Source organism: Morchella importuna (genome assembly GCF_003444635.1).
Source record: "Morchella importuna strain M04M26 chromosome Unknown Morimp01GS010, whole genome shotgun sequence".
In the NCBI taxonomy this organism is placed as follows: domain Eukaryota; kingdom Fungi; phylum Ascomycota; class Pezizomycetes; order Pezizales; family Morchellaceae; genus Morchella; species Morchella importuna.
Window position 1 is genome coordinate 990,022 of NW_025763407.1, and position 27,869 is coordinate 1,017,890.

Consider the following 27,869-nt stretch of genomic DNA (forward strand, 5'->3'; position numbering starts at 1 on the left):
ACCCACGGCAGACGTGATACCCCCCAGTCCAACCCAACCCAAGTACAAACGGCTGTTGGAATTTTTCTTTCTTTTCTTTTGTGATAGAAAACCTGACTAAAGACCGAGTCTTGCCGGTCTCGATTCCCACCAGAGTGTGGGATGTGTGTCTGTTACTGATCCATCTTACAGGCATCGTGTTAATACTACATTCTAGCCTCAAGCAACAGTTCTATGCAGTCCAGAGTTCTAATTACCCACAAAAACTCCTCTCTGCTGCTGTCGTTCTACATTTAGAGGGAGCCAATCTGCACAGTCCCAGAAAGACGGCACAAGTTGGCGACAGGGTACCCCCCTCTCTCCAACCCCCATGCAAAAACGCGGTCGAGAGAAACAAACGCTTGCAGTAGTGTAAAGCCGTACCCCCTCAATGTCCCTGACCTCCTGTCCCGAATACCTGACTACCACACGGGGCCGGGCGGCGAGGAGGGAAACTGGTTTCTGAGCGGGACATTCGGCAGTCTTACACCGTCACAGCTCTATCTACTAAAGTGACCATCTCGCGCCTTCATGTACCGACGATGATGGGGGCTGCCCTCGCACGCAGTCACGCAGTCACGGACCCCTCAACCCGGATAGCGACATGTATGTCCGTCGTCTCAGAGTGGACTATCTACCATCCTACCATAGATCATGATCCCCATCTACGGGTGTCTCTATCCATAGGTTGGTTTTGCGAAGAGACATCGCAGCTCGGTACCGCTAGTTGGAGCTGCTGCTATGCTGCTGCGCTGTAAGCTGCGGCCTGCCTGGGGAAAGTTGGGTAAGTAGAGTATGTACTCTAGGTGTAATATAGCAGTTCTCTTAAGATAGAGTACATACATAGAGTAGAGTAGATTGGGGTATTCCTACATAGAGTACTCCCTACTCTACCTGTAGGTGCATACATAAGACTCGTACCTACATCCAGGTAATCGAAATCCGGTTAACCTGCACCATACATACAGGTATTCTAGAGTAGGTACATACATATTTTAAGCGATGCTGCTGCTCTACATCATGTAGGATATTCCCACATACAATGTTCCTCACGTCTGCACTGCTGACTGACCAGTTTGGGAAGTCAGGGGAGGGGGCTTTATGTTATCGTCATGTAGGTACTCGCGACCAGCAACAAGAACCCGAAAATGCACGTCCTAATCTGCAATTTCCATTGGAGTAGAAGTCAAAAATACACCAAAGACTTGCAGCTGCATATTCGGGTTCTTGTTGCTGGTCGCGAGTACATGTACTCTACAGAGTACAAACGGGGGTTGCCTGCAGTGCTGCGACCGCCTGCTTCTCTACCCTACCGTACGTTGTCGTTTACGACGGTGATTCTCGTTATGGTCATCGAAGCTGAAAAGCTTGGTGCACGGTCCAGCTGCGGGAGAATTTTTTTCCCTCCGAGTTCTCAATCTGGAAGGCTAGTCTATAAGTAGAGAAGGGCTTTGTGAGAGTCTTCGGGAAAGCTCTTCCCGGCAGACCTTTCCCCCAACAACCCTTGTCCCGGGATAAACAGCAGGGTCAGGGCTTGCTAGTCGTCACTTGGTTTTCTCTGGTTTCAACATTAACTCGTTAACGATTCACTTCCGCTTTGGCCTTTGGTGGATGGACCCTTACAATGGTCAACCGTGGCACTGACTGCGCTTCCATCGCCGACGAATTTCTCGTGGCAAATCGATCTGATGGAGGCGAAGGTTTTGCATACGTGGGCTTGCGAAGGGAAGAGATTGTGGAGGAGAGTAATGTCTGTGGAGTTCGTTGATACCAATCGTTCTTCAACAGGGCTGTCTAAGGGATCTGTGGGAGGGAAGATAATATTATGTGGAGATTCCTGCTAGCCACATGAGTTTACCTAGAGCCATTTCTTACATGTGAAATTCACAATGTGAATACGTACAAAGGGCATTGTATACAATTGAAACCCAAATGGATCAAGGCGAGTGATGGTACATGAATATACGTAAGTACATGTACATGTACATATACTGCTACATGTATCTCTGAGTGATGATGTAGGCATTCAATGGACTGCCGCGCGGATAGTCCCTTCAGCCTGCAAGACATACATGTAGTTTTTTGACGGCAACTAGCGGTGGACCCTTTATGTGAATTTCAATACCACCCCGTCATACATACTTCGTTCTGAATCATTCAGTTCCTTCTCGATTGTTTCATATTCCTGCAGCCAAGAAGTCAAAAGTCAATATTTCAATGTCAGTGCGGTACGCCCCAACAAACACGCTGGTTAAGCACATCGGTGAAAAAACTTTTGAACGGATAAAGTTTATCGTTATTGATGATGATTTAAGTGCTTCGTTCACCTCCAAAGACCTTGCTGGGGTCAACCCCCAGAGTGATAAATTTAGGCGCTACAGATTACCACAATCACAGGACGAAGAATGTCGTGGAAATCCCAGCGCGAACAATACTGAGCAAAATGTTTCCTACAGGGACAATTTAACTGAAAAAAACAAGCTATTTAACAATTTGTTTAATTGTTACCATCCTACTCAGGTCTCACGGATCAGCAAATTCGTTTGCTGGTCCCAAGGACCACTAGTTCCCTACAGACCGAAGATAGCATTGATATTTGAAGTTGGGGGCCCAACTAAAAAGGTCCAAGAATTTAACTGGAACGATACTCCCAGGGCTAGTGTTTTTATGTGCAACAACAATGGAGAAATAAAAAAACTGGCGTTCGGTGATGCTCGCGTATCAGGTGTTGAATTCATATTACTAGGGAGACCAGCACCTATTTCAGGTTGTGGTGATACAGCTTCGTTCTTATCTTTAATTCCAGGCAACGAGAGAGCAGAAGAAATCTTTGAGACAATCATGGATAAAACAGCGTTGGAAATTCAAAGGGCTAGATGGGGTATCTCGTCTTCAATGGTGTTCTCGTCATCGGAGAGTAACTCTGATGACGATAGTAATTCACTGCGTTTGAAACCCAGAACTTCTAAAAAAGTTACATGGGACGATGAACCATCTCAACCAACCAATTCCAGGTATTTATCTCGCTCGATAACTTATTGTCAGGTGCATCGAACTAATTAAAATTCTATAGTCGAACTGGTAAGAAAGGATCGATGGAAAGGAAGCTAGTTGCTCAACTTGGGAACCTATGTCATGCTCCGAGGGGGTTAGAGACCGGACAGGACAACCTCACATCATCAAAGCCTCTTCATCCCGAAACTTTCCATCACAGTTATCATCATCCATCATCTTCAGCACAGTTTTTCGGAGCAGGCGCAGCCAATATTCCTCCAAGGTCACCAATGAGCATTAATAACATTGCGGAGAAAGGATTTACAGCCACAGAACCGGCGAATATCGATAATATCAATCAGGATCTAAATATTGACTTATCATTTCGTAAACGTCGTATGGATGCGTTTAGAAGGAACACGAAGTCGGATATCCCTAAACTAGGAGTTATCGAAGCAAAGCAGCCAGGGTCAGTGCTTCAAAAAACGCATTTGAGCTCGGATCAATCCGTTGGTGATAGATTCAAAGAATACCAGGAACGGGCTTTAGGAAATCACCGTGCCCCCCCGATCCATCATTCATTCCCTCCCTTAAGTGCACCAGCAGACACCGCACAGATCGATGAACAACGCCCAAAAAGTCTCGATAGAGACATTTGCACATGTGGGAAACGTCATACTAAAAGCTCCGAGAATGCAGCTCCCCAGAAGCTTGATAGTGACACTTCTGGTATGGCGCCAGAGGATCCTGATATCACACGCGATGTTCCATGCACACAATTGGCAGACCGGGTCACTAGCGGAAGACCTATTAGTATCAATACTGAGGTGAAATTGTCCGATTGTTCAAAACCACATATTGGTTCCGATTTCGACAATTGCAGCATTTGTACCTCTGCATCTAGAACCTGCGCTGTCGAATCACCTATAGGCCCTATGGATACTGCCTTTGGCACTAGCCTCCAAATTTCTGGAAATGAGAATACCATTATATCTCCACATCCTTCTCACTTTGACCGCAATGGACTCCCCCGTACGTGTGAACAGTCAGCGTCACCCCAGGACGATATCCAACCAGAAAATATCCAACCATACGAGATCTGCCGCAGTGATTATCCAGTTTTCGATGGCTGTATTATCCAACGCGGCTTTTTTCCCTTATATCCGAGCAAGGAGGCACCTGCGGTTGAATATAGGAAACGTATTGGTGGAGTTGGGAACTGGTACCAGTGGCCACCTATTCAGGTCTCCAGAGAGTACCTTCCGGAGGGGTTGAAAGAGTCCGATTGGAGCTCGACTGACAGTAGCAAACGCGGAGAGTTCGTTCCCTCTGGTATTTCGTGGTAAATTTTACATGGTCTAATACTGCTCACAGAAAAAAACCCCAATGATTTTTCCCTCCTTTATATTCGTCCCCATATACGTTCATTGTTACTATTCCTATTATCGGCCCCATATCAAAACGGAGTCATCGGGATTTCGGGGTTTCGGGTACTAGAGGGGCGTTCGATTGATATTTTCATTTTTCACAACTAGCTACATAGCTGTTGTTTGCTATGGCCAGGGTTGGCACTATATGGGGGGGAGTTTTAGTTGTTTGGCGTTTGTTTTGGCTGGTAGGACTTTTAACTGATGGAGCTTTTAGCAGATGAGACTTTTAGCAGATTGTATACTGGGGTTTTACTAGTATCGATAAAGATCTGTGTTGATCATTTCTATATTTCCTTTTTTCTCCATAGGGATACTCCTTTGCATGATTATTGCATACGTCGTTGCATGATTAGGGATACTTGACTGTATAATTAGGACACTTTGTTGCGTGGTTAGGGGTACTTTATGTTATCTCATAGATTCTCACTCGGCTATTGTTAATAATGATAGTTTTACAGGTTGCTAGCTACTCTGATTTTCGCATGGGCCTTCAGATTTTAGCTAGGTTGCGAGAGCTCTCGGAGCAGATTGGTGTGGAGTAGTCTGTGCAGAGTCTATGCGAACCCAGTCAGCGGCGGAGAAGGGCGGGGATAGATTGTATTTATCTGGCAAGCAATTTAAACAGTAGACAAATACTGCTAGATATGCTGTGTGTCTTGCTGTGTCGGTAGGCTGAGATGAAGAGTCAGGGGGTTCGTAGAGTAAATGATCAACAGAGAAACAAGGACGGTTTCTCCAACAGTAACGGCTCGCTTCAAGTCGCTTAACTGGTTATATTGGAAATAGAATCTACCGCAAAGGCCTTTTGTTTAGCCGGACCCCAGTTGTGCGAAATAATAGAGTAGGGGTGAGACAATCCTTGTTGCAAGGGGGTTATATGTACATTCCCGGTGCGTACATATAGCTTTCATACCGGGCCAACTCTCGGTCGCTGCACTGCACAAATTTTTAACATCGGTACCTGGCATATGTATGCACATACATGTATATTGTGTGCCATTAGGTAGGTATGAGTCCTGAGAATTTTTATCTCATATTACTCTCCCTGCCTACCGTGTGTCCCTCTCGCTCTAGGTATCTCCTTGGACTTTCAAAACGATAAGGTCACGCACGCATTCTCCCCTAAGGTCCCAAATACCCTTGTTTTCTCAACAAACGGGGACATAAAAGCTTTATCATATCATCTTGCATAGACTACAAATCACATGGATATTCGTATGTAATCATGTACTTAATAGTGTAGTAGTTAGTAGTAAACTATCAATTTTACATCCATGTCAATGCGCCAATTGCCTTTAAAAATAAAGAAGATACGGCTTCATCCTCCACATTTCCACCTCCTTCAATTCAACCAGCGGCGGTGGCAGCATTAGCAGAGTTAATATCAGCCACCATCCCCCTCCACCCGTCCGCCTTCCAGGGTGCCACCATGATAGCCTTCTGGTCGTAGCTTAGTACTCCAATCTGACTAAATGCGTGACACAATTCTTCTGCATCAACCTTCCCTTGAACTGCGACCTTGAGGGCCATATCTGCCGCGTGATAGGAGGGTTCGGGAGAGGCTGTCAACAATTTGCTCCATGTTGAGGAAGAAAAAGGGCGCAGGAACACCGAAGTTCCAGCAATGCTAATGTTTTGGTCCGGTTTCTGTGCAGATTTGTGGCGTTAATAGCTGGTTTCGGAGTTTTTATATACATCCTCGGAACCGGCAGGGTGAACGGGCGAGGAGACGAGAATTAAAAGGAAAGGAGGAAATATCGGGGGAAAGGAAAGATTAAACAGACCATGAGTTGACCGATAAGGCTTAAAAGCTTATCTACTTTCTCCCGAGATGCCTGGTCGACTTTGTCATCTCCACAGACCGCCTGTAGATCATCCATAACCGCATCCACCACATCTTCATTATTATCCAGAACCCCAATGGCCCCCAACAATAGCGTAGATTGCAAGTGATCCGGATGTTTCTCAATACATGCAAACAATTGATCTCGCGCTACGTCCCGCTCCTCATCTCCTCCTTTGGCCCACAACACTTGGGAAAGTAGGCAAACTACATCCGGATTTTCATTACTTTCAGTTAGTGCCGCCTTGAACATCTCTAGACTGTCGTCCATGGCGCCTAGGTAGTAGTGTGCCAACCCTGCTGTAAGATGTGCCGATAAACGGCAGTTCTTTAGTGCTTCTGTGTCGCCAGATAGGTCAAGCGCTAGGCTGGCATTTTCGGCCGCTGCTTCGTATTCTTTGAGCCCGAGCCTTACGCGGGCAAGATCTGCTTTGGCTTGCGCGTATCTGATTAGATCCTCCTCGGATTCTGTTTCCTCATACCGTTGTTCTACCGTATTGCAGACGATCTCGAGTCTGGCAGCTGCTGGAGTAAACTCTTGAACGCGCTCGTTGAAAAGTGCGTTAAGTCTCAACGACACAGGTTCAGAAGAGATCTGCTCCTGTAATTTCTGTAGCGCAAATATAGGCCCAAGAAGCGATGAAAACGCTGTCGAAGAGTCTAGCTTCGTAATACTATCAAAAGTCGCCGTCGAAAATTGCCGTTTAACTAAGATCTAGATATCCAACTAGTTAGCGTTAGGCCAAATCATAACTAATCACTCGACCTACCGAAGAGCTCTCCGAAATCTCAAAAGCATGACCATAAAGCTCCAATGCCTCTTGTGTTTCCCCAGCATCTGCGCAATGATCGCTTGCCCCACCCATGCAAGTGCATACTCAGGGTCTGCGCTCTGGGCCTTTGAAAAGGCCTGGTTCGCAATCTCCATGTCACCCATTAGAATATAGAGCGCGCCCAGGTTCACCCAGACCCGTGCGTTCTTCTCGTTAATATAGAGTGCTCGTACGAGCGCGTGTTGGGCTACCTTAGCATTGAGCTCACCTGTTGCAACTCCGAGCGCGTTCCAGAACTCGTGGTTTCCAGGCTCGAGCTTGATGGTGCGCTTGAAACAGCGGATGGCTGCGTGTCGATATTTCATCGGCCGTGCGGGGAGTGAGGCATAGGCCCGGTATTCGGCACAGCCGAGATTGAACCAGGCAACGGCGTGTGCGTGCCGATCGTCGGCGGAGGCGTAAATTCCCCGCTTGTAGGCTAGAATTCCCATGTGTAGGCAGATCGTCAGATCATCTAGTTGCTCGGCTTCTTCTAGAGTATTAGGGCCGACGCCGTCGATGTCGGCGATAATGTCGAACTCGGAAATGTCAAAATCCTCAGATAAGATGCGAGAGACTAGCTCTTTGGGGAATTTCTCTATCAAGCTCTGCACCCATGAGAAAATAAGGCAACAGTCCCCTACAGTCTTCCAAAGATTAAAAGCATCTGGCCGCTCCTTCACGATTTTTTCCGCAACCTGTAGAGATTCTACCGATGCATTAACGGCTCTTCCAAAGTATCCCTTCTCTACATCATGCCATGCACTAGCACTTAGTGTCTCACCCAAGGCTACAAGAACCCCATACTCTCCAGGTTGTAGGTCAAGAACAGCTCTGTATCCTGCGCAAGCAGCTTCGTATTCGCCCAACTCGCGGTTCACATTCGCAAGCATGTATTTCGGGAACCAACTCGATGAGTCAATTTTTTCGGCTTGTACAAATACCTTTGTAGCGGCAACCCATTTTCCAGAGGAAGCGTATGCTTCACCAAGGCCAACCCAGGCGTTATAATCATTTGGTGCGACTCGTAATGCAGCTTGGAAAGATTGAATGGCAAGTGCATAGTTTTGAGCGTTCTGTTATTCATGAGGTAGCACTCGTCAATACCCTACTACACCAAAAATCACTCGGAGCGAGTGTAACATACCAACTCAACCACTCCAATTGCGCTGTGTGGCCAACTCATGCCCTTTCCGGGTACCGATCTCTTCTGATCAGCCTCTGCAACCCTTCTCGCAATGATCTCAACCAATTCCCATTCTTTGCTATCGGCGAAACTCCTTGCGAGACGTTCAGCGGCCTCTACTTCACCAGCCGAAAGCTCGAATGCTTTTTGAAAACATTTATTCGCCCTGGCAGTGTCGTTGGCAATATCTTCATAGTATATACCAAGTGAAGTGTACGCCGGCGCGAAATTTTGGTTATTATGTAGTGCAGAGATGAAGAATGAATATGGGCCGTTCTTTCTATCGGCTCTCAAATCCTCTATTTCAATGAATCAGCCATGCCGCCAAAAAGCGATAAACAAAAATATACTTACCATGGCCATTCCATACTGCCATTCCAATTCTCCAAGTTATCTGTGCCTTCAAATCCCTACTCCTAGGGTCAAGCCCCCCAACCAAAGCTGCACATCTCTCTAACTCCTCTTTTCCTTCGTCATGTTTCCCCATTAACACATCGCACCACGCTGCCTCCGCTCTAATCTTGGCATTTTCTGGATCTAGCACAAACGCCTTCCTTAAAAGGTCTCCAGCCATCTCGTACTTCTGCTGCTCCTCCAAAATAAGACCCAGACCCACCAAGGCCGCACCATAGGTTGATTTTCTTGTGAGAACGTCTTCAAAAGCCGCACGGGCTTCAGGGTGGTACTTGGGCGATTGATAGTGAATCTGTGCAGTCGCTAAAATGACGGTTATCGCGTCAGTATTCTTGGGGAAGGGAAGGTTGATGCGCGCAGATTCAGCGGTGATGAGTTTTTGCGCATTGCGGGAGACATTGATGGCCTGTTCATATTCGTCGAGAGGGAGATAGTATTCAGCCACGATTCGATGGCAAAGGATTGAGTTGGGAGATTTTTCGAGTCCTTCCTACAAACAAAGTCAGAATACTAGGTGATTGTAGGAAATCTCCTGGGAGTTTTACAATCATGGCATCTATCAATTCATCTGGAGAGCCTTCTTCTGCTGCAGGTTCCTTTGCGACTGGATTACCATCTTCATCGATTTCTACAGGTATGGGAAATGGTGATAATTCGGATTCTAGGTATGCACTGAGAGCTTTTGAAAGACCAGATTCTGGGAAGAATTGAATATATTCCCGTAAGATATTTACGTCATGTTCGCCTAGACTCGTTGTTAGAACGTTGTTTAATTCTCCACGGCGGAGAAAATGTTACAGGAGCACTTGCCTATACTCTCACAATCCCTCCACTCAATGACAATCTTCCACGCAAGCTCGAATGGATACTTCAATATAACGAGACCCTCCGCCCATTTGTAAACTTTAGCTCTTTCCGCATCCTTCTTCTCCTTTTCGACAACTAGCAGTTTGTCGTATCCGTGCTGAAGTAGCTTCGTATCAATTGTCCTCCTCAGCTCTTCATCGTCTGACCAATTTAGGATCTGGTGGTATAAATTTTCTAATGGGGAAGCTCCCAAAACCTCTCTTTTAACCTCCCTTTTAACCTGACCTGGCTTAACACCAAGACGTGAGCGCCGTGAAGCGATCTCTTTATTTATTTTCTCCTTCTCTTCCGCTTCAATTATGTCTATGAGCTTCTGTAGCGTGAACGAGGGGTGAGGAATACGGCCTTCTAGGAAATCAAATATGGGAGATTCTGGGAGTAGAAGGTGGAGCGCGCGTTTATACTATTCCTATTTAGTTTTACTATATGACTCATCATAAAGTAAGTATGGACAAACCTGCTCTTTGCTCCCATTCTCTTTCACAAAGGGCGTGATTTTATCCACAGCAGTCTGGCACCTCGTACGGTCGTCCCTAACATCACCTTAATTAGCACCCGCATCCAACTCAATAATCCAACAACACCACTTACAGATCCCTATATATCACGGCCAGCTTCATTGCTGCTTCCATGTACTCGTCCACTTTTTTCTGTGCCTCAAGCACATTGACGAGCCCACTCCACGCATTTGGATTATCGCCCTTTCTATCCTTCTTCTGGGCCTCGGCCGCGATCGCCTCCTTATAGCAAACCTCGGCCTCGTCGAACTGCCCCTGCCGGAAAAGTGCCAGCCCAAGAAACGTATTCCTAAATTCTCCCTCAATCAGCTTCTCTCGCACACTGTATCATCTATCCGAGCGCACATACACATTATAATCCGTTGGGTTGAACTGTAAAACGCTGCGACATTTATCCTCAGCGCCCTTCCAGTCCTCGGCTTTGAGGGCAACGGTAATCGCTTTGACTATAGCTTTGGATGCCATTGTTTGTCCTGATACTCTCGCGTTACGTTGCGTTAGTGGGGTGGTGGGAGGCCTGGCCTTATCGATTGCGGCAGGTCGTCATGCTGCTTGTGGGGGTTACACAAAACGTTGCCAAAACCTAACCCTGTAGATTCCTCGGCAGGGTTAATGATCACCTAAACCGTTTCTGCTAGCGAAGAACATTTATTGCAATTATCAACATTGTGCAATGTTTAGCATGCAACTTTTGTTTCTATGTCAAACATCCGCTTGCTCATGGATCAGTAATCGCTTATAAGAAGACATGGGGGGCGGGAGTCGCTTTTAGGAACATGCCATTGTCATATTGTCCTTTTGAAATAGGCAAATTCGCGGAGAGACGGCTCTATGACTTCTCGGCTCACGTATTAGTCTCAGACTCAGACACGGCTAATGAAGTCAAAATTTCACGGCCCGAGCAAATGTCTATGGGGGGCTCGGACATCGGCCTCGGACTTCATATACACGGACCTCTTATACTATATACTCATGCATGCAAGCCGATCATTGACTGTGGGTAGTTACAAATAAAGTAGGTGTATCTGAAACATAAAACTCCCATGTTCCCTTCCCTCGGGTGCCAACCGTCAGACCTATTACCTTAAGGGAACCTCCTGAGGGCTTCGCTCCGTCCCCCTCGGAGACTAACCCTGGGTCAGCAGTACCCAACAACCTGGAAAGCTCCCGGACACTCACACATTCTACCTACTCAACCGATGAAGCCCTAGCAGGTATTTACGTATGTATCCTACCTACATATGAATACACTCCCTAGAGTATTTTCATATGCGCCGAACTCCCGCACATACCTCGCGATACCAAAAACACCTCCCCTGAGCCCTCCCTCCTTGGCGAGAGGTCTCAACTGCAGATCTTAAGCTGTGTAGCATGCGCCGCAAAATATCAGTGGTTCCTCGATCCACGTAGCGTTTTCAGATACATACGTATGTTAACTCGTACCACGCATCGTACTCTACTCGTATTTCACTGACGTTTTTGAACTGGGCCATTATTGCATACACCCAAAATCATGAGCTTGGTGTATTTTTGTATGGCATGCAATATCAGTCGCGTCCACAAACGTCAGTGAAATACGAGTACAGTACCTGTGTGATTCCCAGCAGGAGGACACCTCCTGAAGTCTGCACACTAAAGGCTTCTATGCATCTACTCTACTACCCAATCTACTCTGAGCTGAGACTATCTCGGAGGCGTACTTTCCGAAACCTATAGCCATGCACCCCACAAGCCCCCCAAAACCCATATGCATGCAGACCGTACCTGCCAGACACCCCCTCTTCCCATGCAGTACTAGGGCACCATCACCGGCCCTTAGCGTTCCCCAAAGTTTCCCAAGCGGCAAGTTCCATGATCCCATGAGAAATTTTTCTCGGGGTTGCAGTCTGAGAGCGCCTCTTAATTGACCGCGTGTTTTACAGATCCTGGGATACTCATCACCATGCCCTCGGGAGCCACCACTGATAGAGACATGACTCTGCGATGCATGGCTTTGCGTATTTAGGTACCTACTCTACAGCATAACCCCCAGTCTCAAAAGCTTCGTGTTCGCGAATTTCGTACCAGAAAGCTCTGTGTAGCCATGCGTACGGTCAGATGTACGGGCACTAGCAGCTGGCAAGCGAAGGCAAACCCCCGCAGCTGAGAATACATTGGAGCTATGTACATACATAGCATGAGACAGGGACCACAGAGCTAAGTTGTCTTTGGGATTCGCCAAAGATGGGGGCTGAAGTACATACAGCGTTTAATTAGTCCCCCCCAACTGTACCGAAGATAACGTGGCCGGCTTCTCGGAGCGGCACCAAGGGGTTCTAGCGCACTATAAGCTTCTACGGGGGAGGGGCATCTGAGGGGTATGTACGTACCTAAAAAGAGAGTTGGGGAGAACCAATTGAGGGGTAACGACGTACTGAGCCAGAGTCGGGGGCTAATTAGACAACATCTATGATGGGGCTTGGAAAAAATAATTATTTGGCCAGCGAGGGAAATTTTCGGCAAGACCATTCTTTAATTTACAGTTGGTTACACTCCATGGTACTGGTACTTTTATGACGTGACACGACGAAGGTAAATAGCCAAAGACGGATCAAAAGAAGCACATAAATGGTACAATTCTTGGGATTATATGTAAAAGAGAAGACTGAAACCATGTTTGAGAAGTTCACATTTGACTATTTCCTTTTTAAGACCGGCGAGTGACATAACCAGAAAGTCACACATGAACGAGCCGATTAATGATACATGTTGCAGATTCGGCTTTTCAAATAATGCCGAACCTATCACGTCCACCACACTTGTCACTGTGATTCCGACACTTGTCCCATGCGTGATCATATAGCTACATGTAGTTAGACGCTTTGTCGAGATTAGAATCAAGTAACTTGACTATCTCGTCCTGATTTTTCAACATTACACAATCTAATACTCGCGAGTGATACTCTATGACGCCAAGTATATTGTGTGTTGACAAAAAGTTGTAAGAGGATCGGTCATGAAACGACCACAACACCACAACCACAAAAGACAGTTGAGGGATTAGGAATCTGACGATTAATAGCACATAGATTCTATCTAGTTATGGATCCTGATTACCGACTTTTGCAAGTTAGTATTTTGGGCAATTTCTGCTGGAAATCACGAGAACTGTAATTCTGTCAACCCATAATTAATATGTACACACGTGAGTTTTAGTACATCCCCAGCACCATAGATGGCAGAGACCGGCTATAAGCGTGCAAAACACCCACAACCGGTGCAGTCTGGCCAGTCGAGTCCCCATAAGCAAATGTACATAGCTTAAAATAGATGACATTCACAAACACCTACCCAACAATCGAATCTTCATATCGAAAACCAAAAAACTCAACAACAATAATCTATATCTCTGTAGTATTATTTTAAGAATTGTCTTAATCTCCATCCAACATTGGGGTTGATTACTCTACCTATATGTAGCCATATGCAATTAATGAGAGTGACATTCCCCTTATACCGATATCATAGTAACTTAGACAACAGCGGTCCTCACCAAACGAAGGTCCAGGGATAGAACAAGTGAGCTTTATTACAGCTAATAATGGTACTTCGGGGTATCTAGTAAGTGGTAAGGGCCTATGGAATAAAACACCCCGCCTCGAGTGATGCTCCAACCGAGTGATATCTCATGACCGCAAAAGGATGAGCACCCGCACCACCCATCTGCCTGCCCATACCCATACTTGGCAGAGGCCCCACTACTACAACGTACTTGCAGAGATACCATGCCATAGCCAGTATGCTATTCCCAGCGGGTATCACGCCCAAGCACAAGTCCTCAAAACCAACACTGCACTCTACCTCCGCACACCAAACCACCCCGCCAGCACCCCCACCGCCCTCTCCACAACCCCCACACCCTCACGCCCTATCCTCACGCCCCTCACCCGCGGCGCCATGCCACCACCACTCATAAAGAACCGCGCCCAACCCGGCGATGATGATGCTATTGGTACACGACTAAAATACAACGCTTTTATCCACCCTTTATCTTTATCCCCGCAGCCGCCCACCCAGGCAAAGCCAAGGCGAAAGAGAAAAAAAAAATTAGCTATGTATCCCCATCCTCAACACTAGACTCCTTCTCGCCATCATTGTCATCCGCACCTTCTTTCGCCGTAGCGGGCTTCACGACGGGCTGCTTCCGCGGCGGGATGACGGCGATGAAGGCCTGCTTCCAGTCGCGGCACTCGAGGTACTTGAGCATGATCTCGACGACCTGGTTGGTGGTGAGCACGAAGCGCGACGACATCTTGATGTAGTCGCCGATGGGGAGCTTTGCGGTGCGGATGTTTTGCGCGGTGGCTTTGTTGTAGCAGAGGCTCTATTTTCACGTCCACTCACAAATCAGTCAACCAGTCTATCAATAACTGGAGCGGAGGGGGAGGGGGAGCAGTAGTGCAGGAGGGGGAGGGGCTACTTTATAACGATTCCGATCCACAATCCCACCAATGATATAGCTCGTCCCCGGCACCAGGTCCTCCACCGTATCCTCCGAGTCGGCCGTCAGATACACCAGCTTCCCGCGGTTCTCGTCCGTCACCTCGTACTCGCTGTCGGAAAAGGTGATGCCCTTCCAGTGTAGATGGTGGTTGCTGAGCCCGTTCTGGAAGCGCGCGAGCAGCCGCCCGTTGAGTGAGGTGACGGCGAGCTTAAACTGGCGCGGCGCGGCGCGGTTGAAGGCGTAGCAGCGCGTCAGCTGTGAGGACATGGACACGATCTCCTGTGGGGCCTGTTAGCACGATGTGGTACGCGGGGAAGGAGGAAGGGGACGGGGGGGGGAGGTGCCTTGTCGTGCATCTTGTCGTCAAACCCGCAGTCCAGTATCAGCGTTATATCCTCCACGACCCTCTTCACCCCCGCCGTCGCAGTCGGCAGTGCCGCCCCCGCCCCCGCCCCCGCCCCCGCCGCCGGCTGCTTCTGCTTCAACTTCTTCCCCGCCGGCTGCCCATCCTCCCCCTCCTGCTCCTCCTCGTCGTCCTGTGTCCCGTCCTCCTCATCCTCGCCGTCGTCCTTCTTGCGCTTGTTGGTGCCGGTAGAGGCGGCGGCAGCGGCCTCCCGCTCCTCCCGGTCCCGCTGCTTCTTCTCTTTCAGCTTCCGCTTCTTGTCGGCCTTCCACTGCTCGCGTGTCTCGGCGAGGCGCTGCAGCTTCAGCAGCTTCTTGTGGGCGGACTTTGAGATTGGTTTACCGTCAGGGCCGAGGGGGCGCTCTGCGGTGGTGGTGGTGGGGGGCCCTGCAATTGGGGTGTCAGAAGTCTCAGCAGTGGCCGGGGCGGGGGCGGGTGTGGGGTCAGCGGGGTCAATGTCCATTTGCGCGGGGCTGAGCGGTTCTTCCGTGCTGGCCTCCATGGTTGCGGGTCGAGCTGAGTCGAGTCGGGGGAGGAATTGTTGCAGCCCCAGAATCTCGAATCCGGGTAACACACTCACGCTGCAGCGAGCAATTGAGCAATTGAGCTACAACGTCAACCCCCGCCAACACTCTCCACTCCACTCCACACATCAATCCATCCACACCGCACTCACTCACCACCAGCACCATGGTACAAGGTACATACACCTCCCTCTCCGCATAGCAGCACAATGGGATTCAGCACTAACAAACACAACCCACCCCGCAGACCTCCCCCCAACCGGCGGCTACGGGCCCATCCAATACAAGCGCAACGTCCCCGCGCGCGGCTTCAAGCCATCCTACTACCTGCTCGCCATGGGCGCCATCTGCGCCTACGGCTTCTACGAGGTGACCCGGGGGAACCGTAAACAAGTGTACGCCTCCCTCCTTTCCCTCTCCCCCAAATCAATTCGACGGACAAATGGATGGACGAGAGACAGATACTGATGGGAGAGAGGGGGAGAGAGCAGTGAGTACTCCCGCGAAAAGGCCTGGGCACGCATCCACCTGATCCCGCTGCTGGAGGCCGAGTCGGACCGCGACCACGTGCGCCGCATGATGGCGGCCGACGCCCGCGAGAGGGAGCTGATGAAGGATGTCAAGGGGTGGAAGTACGGGAGTGTGTATAACTCTGACCGGTTTGTCTCCCCCCCCCCCCCTCTCTATTCTGTGAATTGGAGTTTTTTTATATATGTTTGTCGGGGGAGTGAGGAGTGAGGATGGCGGGCTAATTGGATTGGATTGGATTTGCGGCGTGAAACAGATTCGTGAGGCCGACGTACACACCGATGGAGACCACGGGCGTGCACCAGCCTAGGTAAACGGAACGGGTCGCCCGTAGTGGTTTCTTTTTTATAAATAGCACGTACGCCCCCTACATGTAAGGAGCTCTTCTTCTTTCTTCCCGGATTCGACATCATCGCAGTATCTATCTATAGCTGGAAAGAAAAAAAAATACACAAATTTCGGGGAAAAAAACTGGAATATTTATCATTACCGCACAGCTACTAGAGAACCAATCCAATTGACTTGAGTAAGAAGAGGAAAAAGTTCATGGATTTTTTTGTTTCTTGACATGAATCATCACTCGTTATATAGTTGAGTATAAAAAAGAAAGCAAAACAAAACAAAACAGATACAACCAAACATGCAAAAAATAACCCCAAAGCCGGGGAGAAAGAAGAAAAAAGAAGAAAAAAAGACGAACCAGCACAAACACACACACACACACAAACAGAGTCTACTAGCCATCTACGTAATCTACATTATGGCACAACTCTTGTACCCGCCCCTCACCATGCCCAAGTACCCCTCATCCTCATACTCAAGCCCCATCTTCCCCACGCCCACAATCTTGATAGTCTGCTCGCCCTCTGCATGCCACCACCTCAGCACGCTGCGATCCTCCTCATACTCCCACTTGCCCCCCGTAACCTCAACCCTCACGTCCTGCTTCGGAAAGTGAAACGGCGGCACAAAGATCTCTGTCGGCGCCTCCTCCTCCGTCGCCCTGCCCGCCGAGATCTTCATCTCGAACGTCGCCTTCGCCAGGTTGAACCCGGCCTCAATCACCGTCCCACACGTATACACCGGTGACGGCCTCACGAACGCCTCTGCCGCTCTAGAACCAGCTACAATAGCATCAGGCGCAACTTTCTGCATGTCCTCTGGGTTTGTGCTCATCGTGCTTGTCGACATGACCTTCTTGATGTTATCGCCATCGATGGTCGTAGCGCCGCCGACAGCGGTGCCCGCAGACGACGTCGGCGGCCGGTCGTCGAGACTGAAGATGCTAAGGTCCTCGCCGTTCCAGTTGTCGCCCCATTCGTGGTTGTTGCCGGCGCAGTAGGTCCACAGCGTGAAGCCCACCTGCGCGCCCTCGAGTGCAAAGTGGTTGGCGTCCATGGCGCGGATCTGGGAGATGTAGTCGCCAGTGTTGTAGGCGGCTTTGTCGTCCATGTCGTAGGGGATGCCAATCTCGGTGAAGACGCAGGGCGTCAGACCGATGTTGTCGAGCCCTTCTTGCTTCATGGCTTTGAGCTGGTCGCGGAGACAGTTTCTGTAAGAGTTAGTTGAGGTGCTTGGCGATATTTTGGTGATAGGGTAGATATATACCTAATAGCACTCTCGCCGATTTTGACGGCAAAGGTTGGGGACCAGTAGCGGCCGCGGAGAACGCCTAGAACGTCAATATTCCAGAGGCGGTTCCACTTCTTGGTCATAAGTGTGATTCCGTCGTAGAAGTGTGGTGCATACACCATTCGTTCATGTGTGTCCTCAGTGCCCTTAATATGCGGTGGGATCTCAAATACTGGCGGCTGGCAGAACAGGATTGCCGTCTTATGTATGCTCCGAATAGCCTTCTGGTACTTTCTATAATGGTCTAAAAAGTACGTCTCTGTGAACTTCTCCGCATCGATCAGCTCGCCGCTCGGCATCTTGCTGAAGTAGTCGGTCTTAAGGATTGTATCCGTCGCCGGATCCCACACGCCATGCTGAGCCCATATACACTGGCCGAGCTTCCAGTCCGGGTCCCGCTTCCACCCATATCTCGAGTCGTCGTAGCCCGCTGGTAGCCACGCTTGCACTCCCTTGGGGTCAATAAGCGCTGACCCAGTCTTATACGGCCCTGTGCCACCAAAGTCCCACGTATCAATCTCACACGCCCTTCCCGACCCCGTAAGAATCGCCTGCCATGCTGTCGGCGACGTCCCCTTCTGCAACTTCTGCTGCGTCGGGATCGCATCCAGCTTCTGGTACCCTATCAACCCGCGGTTCGGCTCATTCAGCGACTCATACCCAATGACCGTACAGTCCTCCAGGTCACCTGCATCATGTATACGCTGCGCCAGGTGCTTCACCGCCGCAATAAAATGGTCCTGCAGAAAGTCCTGGATGTTGACGCCGTTAATCATACACTTCGGGGCAAAGTCCCGCCCTGCGAACCAAAGCGTAAACATCGTCAGACACGCCAGCCGCTGGTAGTTGGTCGACCAGATCATCTTGGGGAACATTGACGGGTCCGGGTATGTATTATGCACCAGGGCCGCCTCCGTGACCTCAAACGCACGCGGATCCAGCCCCATGGCGTAGATGGTCCACATTGGCGCACCTGACCCACCTGACCACCTCGACCACACGTCCTGATGCGGGTCCATGAAGACCATAAAATCATACTCTTTCGCCTTGCGCAGGACGGCTATAGTGTGCGTGATCCATTCCTCGTCGTAGATCCCAGGGCCGCGGGACTCGATGGCCTCCCAGGTGAAGATGTAGCGGATTGTGTTGTAGCCGCAGTTACGGAGGCGCTGGAAGTGCACATCGGCCTGTGAGATGGAGAATGGGCGGTCAATGAAGGAGACATGATCACCGTCAAAGAACTTGTCCGAGATGTGGGAGGGGAGGCTAGGGGTTGTGGGGTATTTGGCGTCTGAGGCGACGTTGATGCCGCGGAGTGTTACTTGGCGGTTGTTGGCGTCTTTGAAGTAGGGCCCGTCGATGGTTAGGAAGGTAGGCATTTTGGCGGGTGCGGCAGCGATATTTCTTCTTCTAGTTCTTGTAGGGGAGTTGTGGAGGAGGTGGTTCGTGGGCTAAAGTGGTGAATTGTGAGCTTTTGAGTGTGTGATCAGGAGCTCTGATATAGGTACTCACCTTGAGCTTCGCAGCAACCTCGCAGCGGAAGCAGCTAGACAAAAACAGAGGGCCAAGCGAGCGTGCACGCAAAGTCCTATAGTTTGACAGCAGTGCGATAAATCTATTCCGAGAATCTCAAATACCGTTGTGTCGTAGAGATTCGTTGGAGAGGAAACAAAAAAGCAGGAGGCTGCTTGTTGTTTTTGTATTGGTAGTTCGATCCTACTTGTTACCAAGCTATCGCATTCCAACCGGTTATTGCGGGCCTTGGCAGCATGCATGATCTGTAGCTGGGGTTATGACGAGTGTGGCTAAGGGGAAAATCCAGAAAATCGTTCTCTCGTCTTCGCTCTCGTTTTCGTTTCCGCTTTAGTGTTTGCGTGAAAATTCTTACGAGAGGCGAGCCAATGAATAGTTATTAATAATGGAAAGGTGGGATCACTGATTGGAGTGTTAGTTTTGTAACCGTAAGCAAATAACCCTAACCCTGTAGTGTTGCTGTGGCTTGTGCAATCATTGGACAGAAGCTCAAGAAGCTAAATACGGGGCGAACACGAGACTGGCTTTTGTCTGATGAAAGCCTTACTCTATGTGGTCTATCGATATTTGTACCCAGCCTACAGTATGTGGGAGGGTTAGTTAGGGTTTCGAGTGGCTTGTGCTTGATCTACTACTTATGTAGAGTATTTGAAGAATCGCCATCCAACGTTGAAAACATCCATGTGACCTATATATGGCTCTATAGCCACATAAAAAAACATATCGATTTATTCTCATCGTACGCGTCCTCATCTCCGAGGCCATAAGACTCTTAAACTCTTTCTCGCTTTGATGGACAGCCAGGGATTCGAGGACTGCAGAAAGTGATATATAACTCTTTAGATCTCCATGCAAATATCGGGACACTCATTTATTCTGTATGCAGCCATTCATCCCAATAAAGTCCTTATGACATGGTGAGAGTTAAGCAGAATCCACAAAGGGGATGTTGCATGATATTAGGATCAAAAGAGGGATATTGAGCAGCAAAAGACTTATATGATGAGTATCAATCTCCCCTCAAGAGTATCGCTATAATGGTGGGTATTCTTATCACTGTTTCCGCCCCCCGGTTGTGTCATATGGTGTAGCAGAGGGAATTGCCCACTCCATGATGTTGACCATAAAGTGTTGGGTATATATTGTAAGTAACCAACCAATTGTATGTTGTAGCTAACGAGGGCAGAATTGAACTCCGCCCCTCCATCGATGCAAATCGCTCCTGTAACGAGCGGCCGCGTCATGAGGGTCGCACGTTATCTATGTGCGCAGCTATAATCCCCTGTCAAATCCACAAATAATTTGAGAATTATGGTTGATACAGAGAAGAAATAACGTCTATTCATTGCCACTACAGTGCGTGTAGGAGGAACATGAGATAAAAAAAAATCTTCTGTGAGTGTCACGAGATATCACTCGGCTCAGAACCGCGGCAGCTATCGAGCGTGACGCCGGGGATCAGAGTAAAGACAAGTGCTTTGATTGACTATGATACCGTTCAACATTCTATATAGGCTTAGACACACTATATCGTTTGGAAACAGCTGGCCTGGATATCCTGGGATATGGTCCGTGAGTGTACGTAGCACAGGGGTGCGAGAAAGGAACTCCTACAACATATTCTTAGGGCACTGCGGTAGCGGGGCCGGGGTCGACTGGTTTAGACACATACATTGCCGGGCTTTCGTACACCCTCACAGTAAACACTCCTGGATCTTCACTCGAACATTCGAGCCTCTATCACCCCTCGATCCTAAACGGTTTTTATCGCGTCAATCAGCTAACATATTTTCTCGACATTTATACAAGGCAAGTCAGGATACCAGATAAACAAGAGAAACGATCAATAACTGATAAAAATAGTCCTGAGACCTCGAGTATGCCGAATGGAAATCGGAGACTTTCAGAATTGCTCCCTAATTGAGCATCCTCGGTATCTAATACCAGGTCTTTCCCACTTATGGCAAGGCCTCAGAGTTTTGATGGGACTGTTTTGAAGTGCCATGTTCCACAAATTCCTATCTGGGATATTTAGTTCGACACAAGACAGGTTTCGTCTCGCCCAAACCCCATTACCATCAATCGAGCGGTATTTCCACCCTGGACTTTCGCGGAATATATGCTAATAGAGACTCTACGGGTGTTATGATAGGCAGTCTTGGGACCTGCATCAATCTGAAAACCTCTCATCAGCAACACAGCTAGCCTTTTCAAAGCATCGTCACTCACAGTATTTGGAGATGCCATCCATCGACCTTCTCCTTTCATCACCAACAATCCATCCCCTGCGTCCGCTTTGCTTTTGTATCCCATACCTTATGCACTGACCCGTGCTTGCATGATCGCGTATGCGTATGGCACGTGCAGGTCCCAGTGGAGTAGCACATGCTATCCCGTACCTTGGTGTATGTTTTATGTTGTGCATCGCCCTAATTGAGCCCCCCCTCTTCGATCAGTTGGATATCTCAGGATATAAATATGTGTATGTATGTGGATCGTCCTGCTTATCGTTCGATTTTGTCAGGAATGGACAGAGGTAAATAGAAGATTAATTCCTTCTTAGCATCACGAACAAACCCAAAACTGACATGACGATCATCTGTGGATGAAAGTTTTATGGCAGTTAAGATGAGATGAGATGCCTGCCATCGATTCCCAGTCCGGAAAGGTCAAGGGACGGTAACGGACCAGCCTTAAACTCGGTCACAAGGGATTTTATCTACAGATAACTAGATCAGTAAACATGACTCGTCGGACGCAGCATGCAGTCCTACTCGACATGAGTGGTTGCCTCGTCGGGATAAGAACACCAATGCCGGTTGCGAGATGTGAGAAAAAAAAGCAAACTGGGAACATGTCAAAGTTTGAATGTGAGGAGGGAAGGGAAGAGAAGGAAGGGATGGATATATTTTACTCATCACTTAGGGGAAATTCAACCCATTGGTTAAGATACTTAGACCAGGAGTCACTCAGGTTGGAAATCCCCCTCATTGTTTCCTGTCAGAATCGATACTTGTAGTTGGCTAAGACGAGAAGTAGCACAATTCTGATACAAGCCCTGAGCTACCTAGCCTACATGAAAGCTGAACCTGAAACATAGATATCGCATGAGAGCTCTTCCCAGCTGCCGAATTGCGACTCCGTCTACTGAGCAGTCATTGATAACTCGTCACCAATACCAACATCAACCAATTCCTCACTGGGTCGCCACAAGTGAACCACAACTATGGATAAAATCATCAATGTGCGATCGAAAGTTATCAGAACAATCTTTGCCAACCAGTGCCGTACTAATTAAAGCATCTCACAATCAAAGGTATGTAGATGAATCATCTACAATCTGCAGCTGTAAGAGCCCCTCTCTTTTCCCCCCCTCCATAAACCCCTCACTTTCATCATCTCTGTTGTCTTTCAGTCATATCAGAAGAACCCATAAATAGCTCTCCTAGTCCTAGTAAAAGCCTTCCCCTCCCTTACAACAATGCTTGTCAAAACTCACATTTTCATAAGTACATGTAGGTACCCTATCCGATTTCTCCTACGCTTTTTAAGGTACAGGAAAAATTCGTGAAGATTATGTTAGAGCCCGTGTGCCCGCTGCATTATCCATAACAAAAGAAAATTCAACTGCACCAGAAGTACACGTGTTTTGACATCAAAAGGATCATGCTACTACTCGCCAAGGAATTACTAGGTATACCTATGTCTTACACATAACCACCAGCTTTAACTGAGACCTTCTTGATAACCTTATTGCCCCGGATTCTGGACGTGAGGGGTTCAAAAACACAGCACTTTACCAACCGCAGGGGTGTTGTGGGTATTTGAACAAATGGATTCGTGTACCAATCATACTTCTCATTGATTTTATTTTTAAAATCCTTGCCTTTATTACACAAAAATATATGGCATTGCCATCACATCCCATCACTCGGCTTCTGCAGCACTAGCACCTAGTGCGTGATAGTGACTTGAATAGATACTTGTGCGATCACGGTAGTCATTGGGTTGTTTCTTTTTTCATGCACCTTTTGTGTGCCTGACGCACGTTATGTGACTGCCTATCAGCACCGGGCACCTGCCTGTACTTAGGGTCTCCACATTCAGTCACGCGTTCACAACGTGTACCTACCTATGTATTCAATGGTTTTTTCTTCTAACCAAAAGTAAACCACCAAACGGGAACCCGGTATTGCAAATCCTTCCCACTTATGGAGTTCATACTTTCTATCCGCTTGCTGAATATTAGGTAGTTATGTAGTTGTCACGCTATCGTCAACATTCATACTGTTACTTACCATCTCAACTCCAAGCCAAAAGCGCCGGTTCAAATTTCTGTATTTTCTTTCCTTAACTACAACAAAAAACGTGTCCAAAGCCTCCAATGGTATAAGCAGCATCGGATAAGGGGAGGGGACACTGCTCTGGTAGGAAACCCATAATGATATAAGAGCAAAGCACCACCACCTTGACTCCTTCCAATGTGAAAGTATATTTCAAGAGTGTGCGAAAAAAAAAAGAAAGAAAAAATCACGCCGCCAACCGATCAGTACCATTCATTTCCAAAAGGGACTCCAAAAAAGGCTGGGGAAAACAAAACAAAAAAACAAGATACAAAACATGAGGGGGAAAAGAAAGAAATAGTTCATGGTGATGAACAAGCCGAATGGATTGAAGAACTAAGAAGAGCAAATCCCCAAACCAAACCAAACCAAGAAAGAAAAAGAGAAAAACCAGGCAATGATAGATAGGCTAGGAAATCGAAAAAGGACTTAACCCGCGCTTGCAATCAAACAGATAAAGAAATCGCTGAAAACAGAGAAACCCCCGGATCCAGAATCAGAAGAGCCAGATAGGAAATAAGAAAGAGGAGTAAAATAACCTTAGCTATTGGAAATTTAGCTAGGTTGTGTAGTAGTGGCATCATAAATAGTGTGGTAGATGCCTCAAACGCTTTGCAAGACTCCTGCATCGTTAATCATCTACTCATACCCCTCATAAAAAACACCCAACAGATCATTGCAGACCCAAAACCCCCCCTATAAAAAAAGACTAGCAGCACCTAACCAAGACAAGGAAAGTCATCAATCATCAAAATATAACCAGGGGAAAATAAGAGCACCATGCCAAAAAAATCACTCCCCATCTTCCCAGCAAAAAAAAAAAAAAAAAAAAAAAAAAACAAGTCCAAACCAAAACAAACCACCCAAAAAGATTGTACTCCCTGCCCAGATATAAAAAGTTAAGAAAAATATTAACAAACCCAAAAATCGACCCTCATCACGACTGAGATTCACAATTCAACGAAGAGGCTGATATCTCCCCCTTTCTTCATCCATTTTCCCGCTCTCAACATCAACAACGTATAACAGCGCGTCAAACGCTGGCCCTGCTGCCCTAGGCGAAGTCGTTGGGGTCTCCTGTGCATTTAGTAGCATGCCAAGTTCCATGCTGTGCCGACGGTTAGGCGGCTGGCTGGTCATTGGTACCGTGTTTCTGGATGCTATAATGGGCTTTGGAGTTCTCTGGTTGAGGTAATATGTAAGTATTACGATTTACATAGATAGGACAAGGAAAATATCTTACCGGGTTGTGTTCATCAATCTCCGTCGCGCTCCCTTCACCCACAATCCCCGGGTTCAGCTCCTCTGCAGGGTTGGTGCTGGGCGTGGTAACACCTTCGCTTCCAGATGAGTCCCCACTTCCAATAGAGTTTTGGCGTTTTCGCCCATTCCTGGGGTTGGATTCGTCGTAGTTATACACCGAGCTACGCCCAAAGCTACGTTTCCTCGACACACCCGCATCCCATCCTACACTAAGCGGCGATGCACCAGCGGCAGTATCTCTACTGTTATACATGCTAGTATCCCTCTGTGCCGGAAGCTCCCGGGGGCTGTTGATGCTCATGCTCGCCCACCTGTCGGTCATTGCTGTTGTGTCAGAGGAGGATCTGCTGTGTCCCCTTACAAAGTTTGGCTGGGGCCTTCCAGTGGATCCTTCGTAGAGGGTCATTGGGCGGGCTGCCGAGGAGCGTCGAACACCAACGCGGCGTGTACCCGCGAATAATGGATTGGGGGCAAGGGCTGAGGGGGGAGCTGGTGGGGGGTGGCCAAAGATCGATTCGATGGATGGCAAGGTTTGATTCCCTGGCTGGTTTGTGGGGGATGTGATATATTCTGACGGATTCCCAGATAGGGTGGTACTAGCGAAGGAAGCGGTTGTGGGGGAGATAAGGTCACGTTCGAGCGAGCTACGTTGTTCCCGGTTGATATCTGGATGCCAGGTACGGCGCCGTTTTTGGTATTCTTCTTCATCAATGGAAGAGTCAATTGATTCACGTCTGGATGAAGCATGGGAGCTTTGCATTGGCCACCCAGGTGAGGCGAGCGGTTGTTGGATGCTAGACATCGAAGAGATACGGTTGTGTGAATATGGAGACATCGGATTCCTTGGGTGCTGGGGACCAGGAACTGAGAGCCGACGCTGGCCGGCGTTCCGGGCCGGAAAGATACCAGATACGGATGACATGCCCTGTACAGGAGAACCCAAAGTTGAAGAATTATTAGTGTACTGCCCATATGGGCCTGCGAAATCCCTTCCCAAAGGGCTTCTATGTTCTGTAAAGGTCGCGGATGTGGGAGTGTTGATATTAGATGTAGTCAACATCGGACCAGGCCGTGGTTGGGGGAGCCGCCAAGGGTATTCTTCATTCCGTGAATAGCTAACAGCAGATGCGGGAGATTCTGGTGGTGTTGTATTACGATAACTCTCAAACGAAGAATTAGTAGTACTGTTAGTCTCCGGAGGGCTCTGGGGCAATATAATTGGATCTGGCCTGGTTATAGGCCGGGTTGCGTCACGGCGTGACAAGAGTCCGTTAGTATGGGGTAATGGTGGAGCGTGCGATTGGGCCTGGTCACTAGTGGTTGGGTTGGGGTTACTCTGGGCCCTAGCACGGCCGCCAGGGCCACTCTTCGGGTGGCGTGAGTAACGAGAATTCGAGGAAGCCGCAAGGGAATTTATTGGAATGGGCTCGTCTGCGTGCACGGTCGAGGAGTGCTGTCGGAGGTTATCCAACCGGGAGAATGCACGGCCACAGTGACAGTTGAAAGGACGTTCACCGGTGTGTTTTCTGTACACACAATCGTTATCAATAACAGTTCAAAAAATGACAATCCGATCCGCAAGAGAAACAAAAAATCTCTAGATAACAGAGAGATATCAGGCCATGAACAGCGAGACATAAGCAAGGGGACGTCATGTGTCAAACAGATCAGACAGTGGGTGCGATGTAAACGCTTGCTCCTAATTTAACAGATCATGGAAACCGCTCGTACCTGATATGTCTCGCCAAGTGCTCACTCCTCGTGAAAGACAAGTTGCACTCCCCATAGCCCTTACAAAAGAACTTCTGTCCCTTCTTCTTTTTCCTTTTTCCGGTTGAATCGTCTATAGTATCTTCGTCTTCGGGCGGTGACCCAGCCCTCTCTCTTGAAAGCCTCGTTTTTCGGGTTGTCGCACATTCTGTTCTCGGCTGACGACGAGATATATTAGTCGGCGAGTCGGGAGAAACAGCAGCGCCCGAGTTAGTTGCCGGTCGTTGTATGCCAGGAGACCCAGATATTGAAGGTCCAGCAAGACTGGATGTGTAAGCCGCCGAGCGACTCTGTGAAGCTTGTGCGGAGACCGCCGTATGCGATGGGCTAGGCTCGGTCGGCATTTTATTAACAGCTTGAAATGTGGGGAATATAGAAATGGCGATGTCGCTTCCAGTAGTCATCGTAAATACAACGATGGGGGTGAGAAGGGTGGGAAGGAATCGAAAGCAGTAGAGCTCAGGATCCGAGGGGTGGGGGGGAGAGATGCAAAGCGAGAAGGTTGTCTTGTCTTGTATTTTTGGTGCCAACTGTTAGTGAAGCGCCGATGCGGCTCGATCCAACAAACAGGGTTGAGAGCCGCCGATTTCCTATTAGAACCTGAACGACCAACGCTGCGCTCACGGGCGGTAGAGAGCCTCGCAGCAATATGCTTTGGTCTTATCTCGTGCCCGGTGGCGAAAGAGGGAGTGAGTTGCTATGTAAACTAGATGCAAGAGGCACCGGTGTTGTACGTAAAACAGGATGAACTTGATGGGCGACAGATCAAGTGATGCAGGGGGGTGCAGTCGCTGCAATCAGAGATTAAACTCGACAGTACGAGTGATCTGAAGGACAAATGTAAGCGGTAGGTAGGTTAGATATATATGTATGGGGGGGGGGGGGTAAGATATGGTGGGTTAAGTGTGTATGTATGTGGGTAAAGTACATGAATAGGTACTCTAGCTGAGATGTTGGCTTTATCAAGAAGACAACGAATAAACCCAGCCAGCGACAGGATAGATAAGTACGTAGACAACTGAAACCCTGGACTTACTACTACTGTGAACTAGAATTTTCCCCAAGGTCGACGAAGCACTTTAATCGACAACGGGCGACAGAAAACAGGACGAGTGAACACACACAAGAGAGTGCGAAGAGGATGTATGTCAAAGGGTGAGGGGAAGAGTAGAAAGAGACGAGACTAGACGGGTTCCTGATCGTCGGTGACTGCGTGGAGAGGGGTAGGGTAATAAGCGGTGGCCTGGCGAGACACGCCTGGTCTGTGCTGTTGGTGCTTGGAAAGAGAGGGGGGTGGAGTGGCTGGAT

The 27,869-nt window shown here is 48.4% G+C and overlaps 7 protein-coding genes across 7 annotated transcripts; 2 read left to right on the forward strand and 5 right to left on the reverse strand.

The window, feature by feature from the left end:
• Window positions 1-2,859: 2,859 nt before the first annotated feature.
• LAJ45_04359 (uncharacterized protein) lies at window positions 2,860-4,358 on the forward strand (the record flags this gene model as incomplete). Its single annotated transcript, XM_046113939.1, has 3 exons — window positions 2,860-3,032; window positions 3,092-3,839; window positions 3,896-3,916. The coding sequence occupies 3 exons, from the start codon at window positions 2,860-2,862 to the stop codon at window positions 3,914-3,916; spliced, it is 942 nt and encodes a 313-aa protein (XP_045973041.1).
• A 1,431-nt stretch (window positions 4,359-5,789) lies between these two features.
• Window positions 5,790-10,547, reverse strand: LAJ45_04360 (uncharacterized protein; the record flags this gene model as incomplete). Its single annotated transcript, XM_046113940.1, has 11 exons — window positions 5,790-6,089; window positions 6,227-7,000; window positions 7,056-7,062; window positions 7,164-8,173; window positions 8,245-8,582; window positions 8,638-9,187; window positions 9,243-9,442; window positions 9,508-9,967; window positions 10,022-10,097; window positions 10,156-10,371; window positions 10,432-10,547. The coding sequence occupies 11 exons, from the start codon at window positions 10,545-10,547 to the stop codon at window positions 5,790-5,792; spliced, it is 4,047 nt and encodes a 1,348-aa protein (XP_045973042.1).
• Window positions 10,548-14,172: 3,625 nt separating this feature from the next.
• LAJ45_04361 (uncharacterized protein) lies at window positions 14,173-15,470 on the reverse strand (the record flags this gene model as incomplete). Its single annotated transcript, XM_046113941.1, has 3 exons — window positions 14,173-14,445; window positions 14,542-14,844; window positions 14,910-15,470. 3 exons carry the CDS (start codon window positions 15,468-15,470, stop codon window positions 14,173-14,175), a joined length of 1,137 nt encoding a protein of 378 aa, XP_045973043.1.
• Window positions 15,471-15,658: 188 nt separating this feature from the next.
• Window positions 15,659-16,334, forward strand: LAJ45_04362 (uncharacterized protein; the record flags this gene model as incomplete). Its single annotated transcript, XM_046113942.1, has 4 exons — window positions 15,659-15,668; window positions 15,740-15,887; window positions 15,984-16,151; window positions 16,277-16,334. The coding sequence occupies 4 exons, from the start codon at window positions 15,659-15,661 to the stop codon at window positions 16,332-16,334; spliced, it is 384 nt and encodes a 127-aa protein (XP_045973044.1).
• A 439-nt stretch (window positions 16,335-16,773) lies between these two features.
• Window positions 16,774-19,427, reverse strand: LAJ45_04363 (uncharacterized protein; the record flags this gene model as incomplete). Its single annotated transcript, XM_046113943.1, has 4 exons — window positions 16,774-17,572; window positions 17,629-19,103; window positions 19,165-19,240; window positions 19,399-19,427. The coding sequence occupies 4 exons, from the start codon at window positions 19,425-19,427 to the stop codon at window positions 16,774-16,776; spliced, it is 2,379 nt and encodes a 792-aa protein (XP_045973045.1).
• Window positions 19,428-21,216: 1,789 nt separating this feature from the next.
• LAJ45_04364 (uncharacterized protein) lies at window positions 21,217-21,498 on the reverse strand (the record flags this gene model as incomplete). The annotated part of the gene is made up of 2 exons (XM_046113944.1): window positions 21,217-21,360; window positions 21,415-21,498. 2 exons carry the CDS (start codon window positions 21,496-21,498, stop codon window positions 21,217-21,219), a joined length of 228 nt encoding a protein of 75 aa, XP_045973046.1.
• Window positions 21,499-24,485: 2,987 nt separating this feature from the next.
• LAJ45_04365 (uncharacterized protein) lies at window positions 24,486-26,965 on the reverse strand (the record flags this gene model as incomplete). Its single annotated transcript, XM_046113945.1, has 3 exons — window positions 24,486-24,710; window positions 24,772-26,317; window positions 26,523-26,965. 3 exons carry the CDS (start codon window positions 26,963-26,965, stop codon window positions 24,486-24,488), a joined length of 2,214 nt encoding a protein of 737 aa, XP_045973047.1.
• Between the last annotated feature and the right edge of the window lie 904 nt (window positions 26,966-27,869).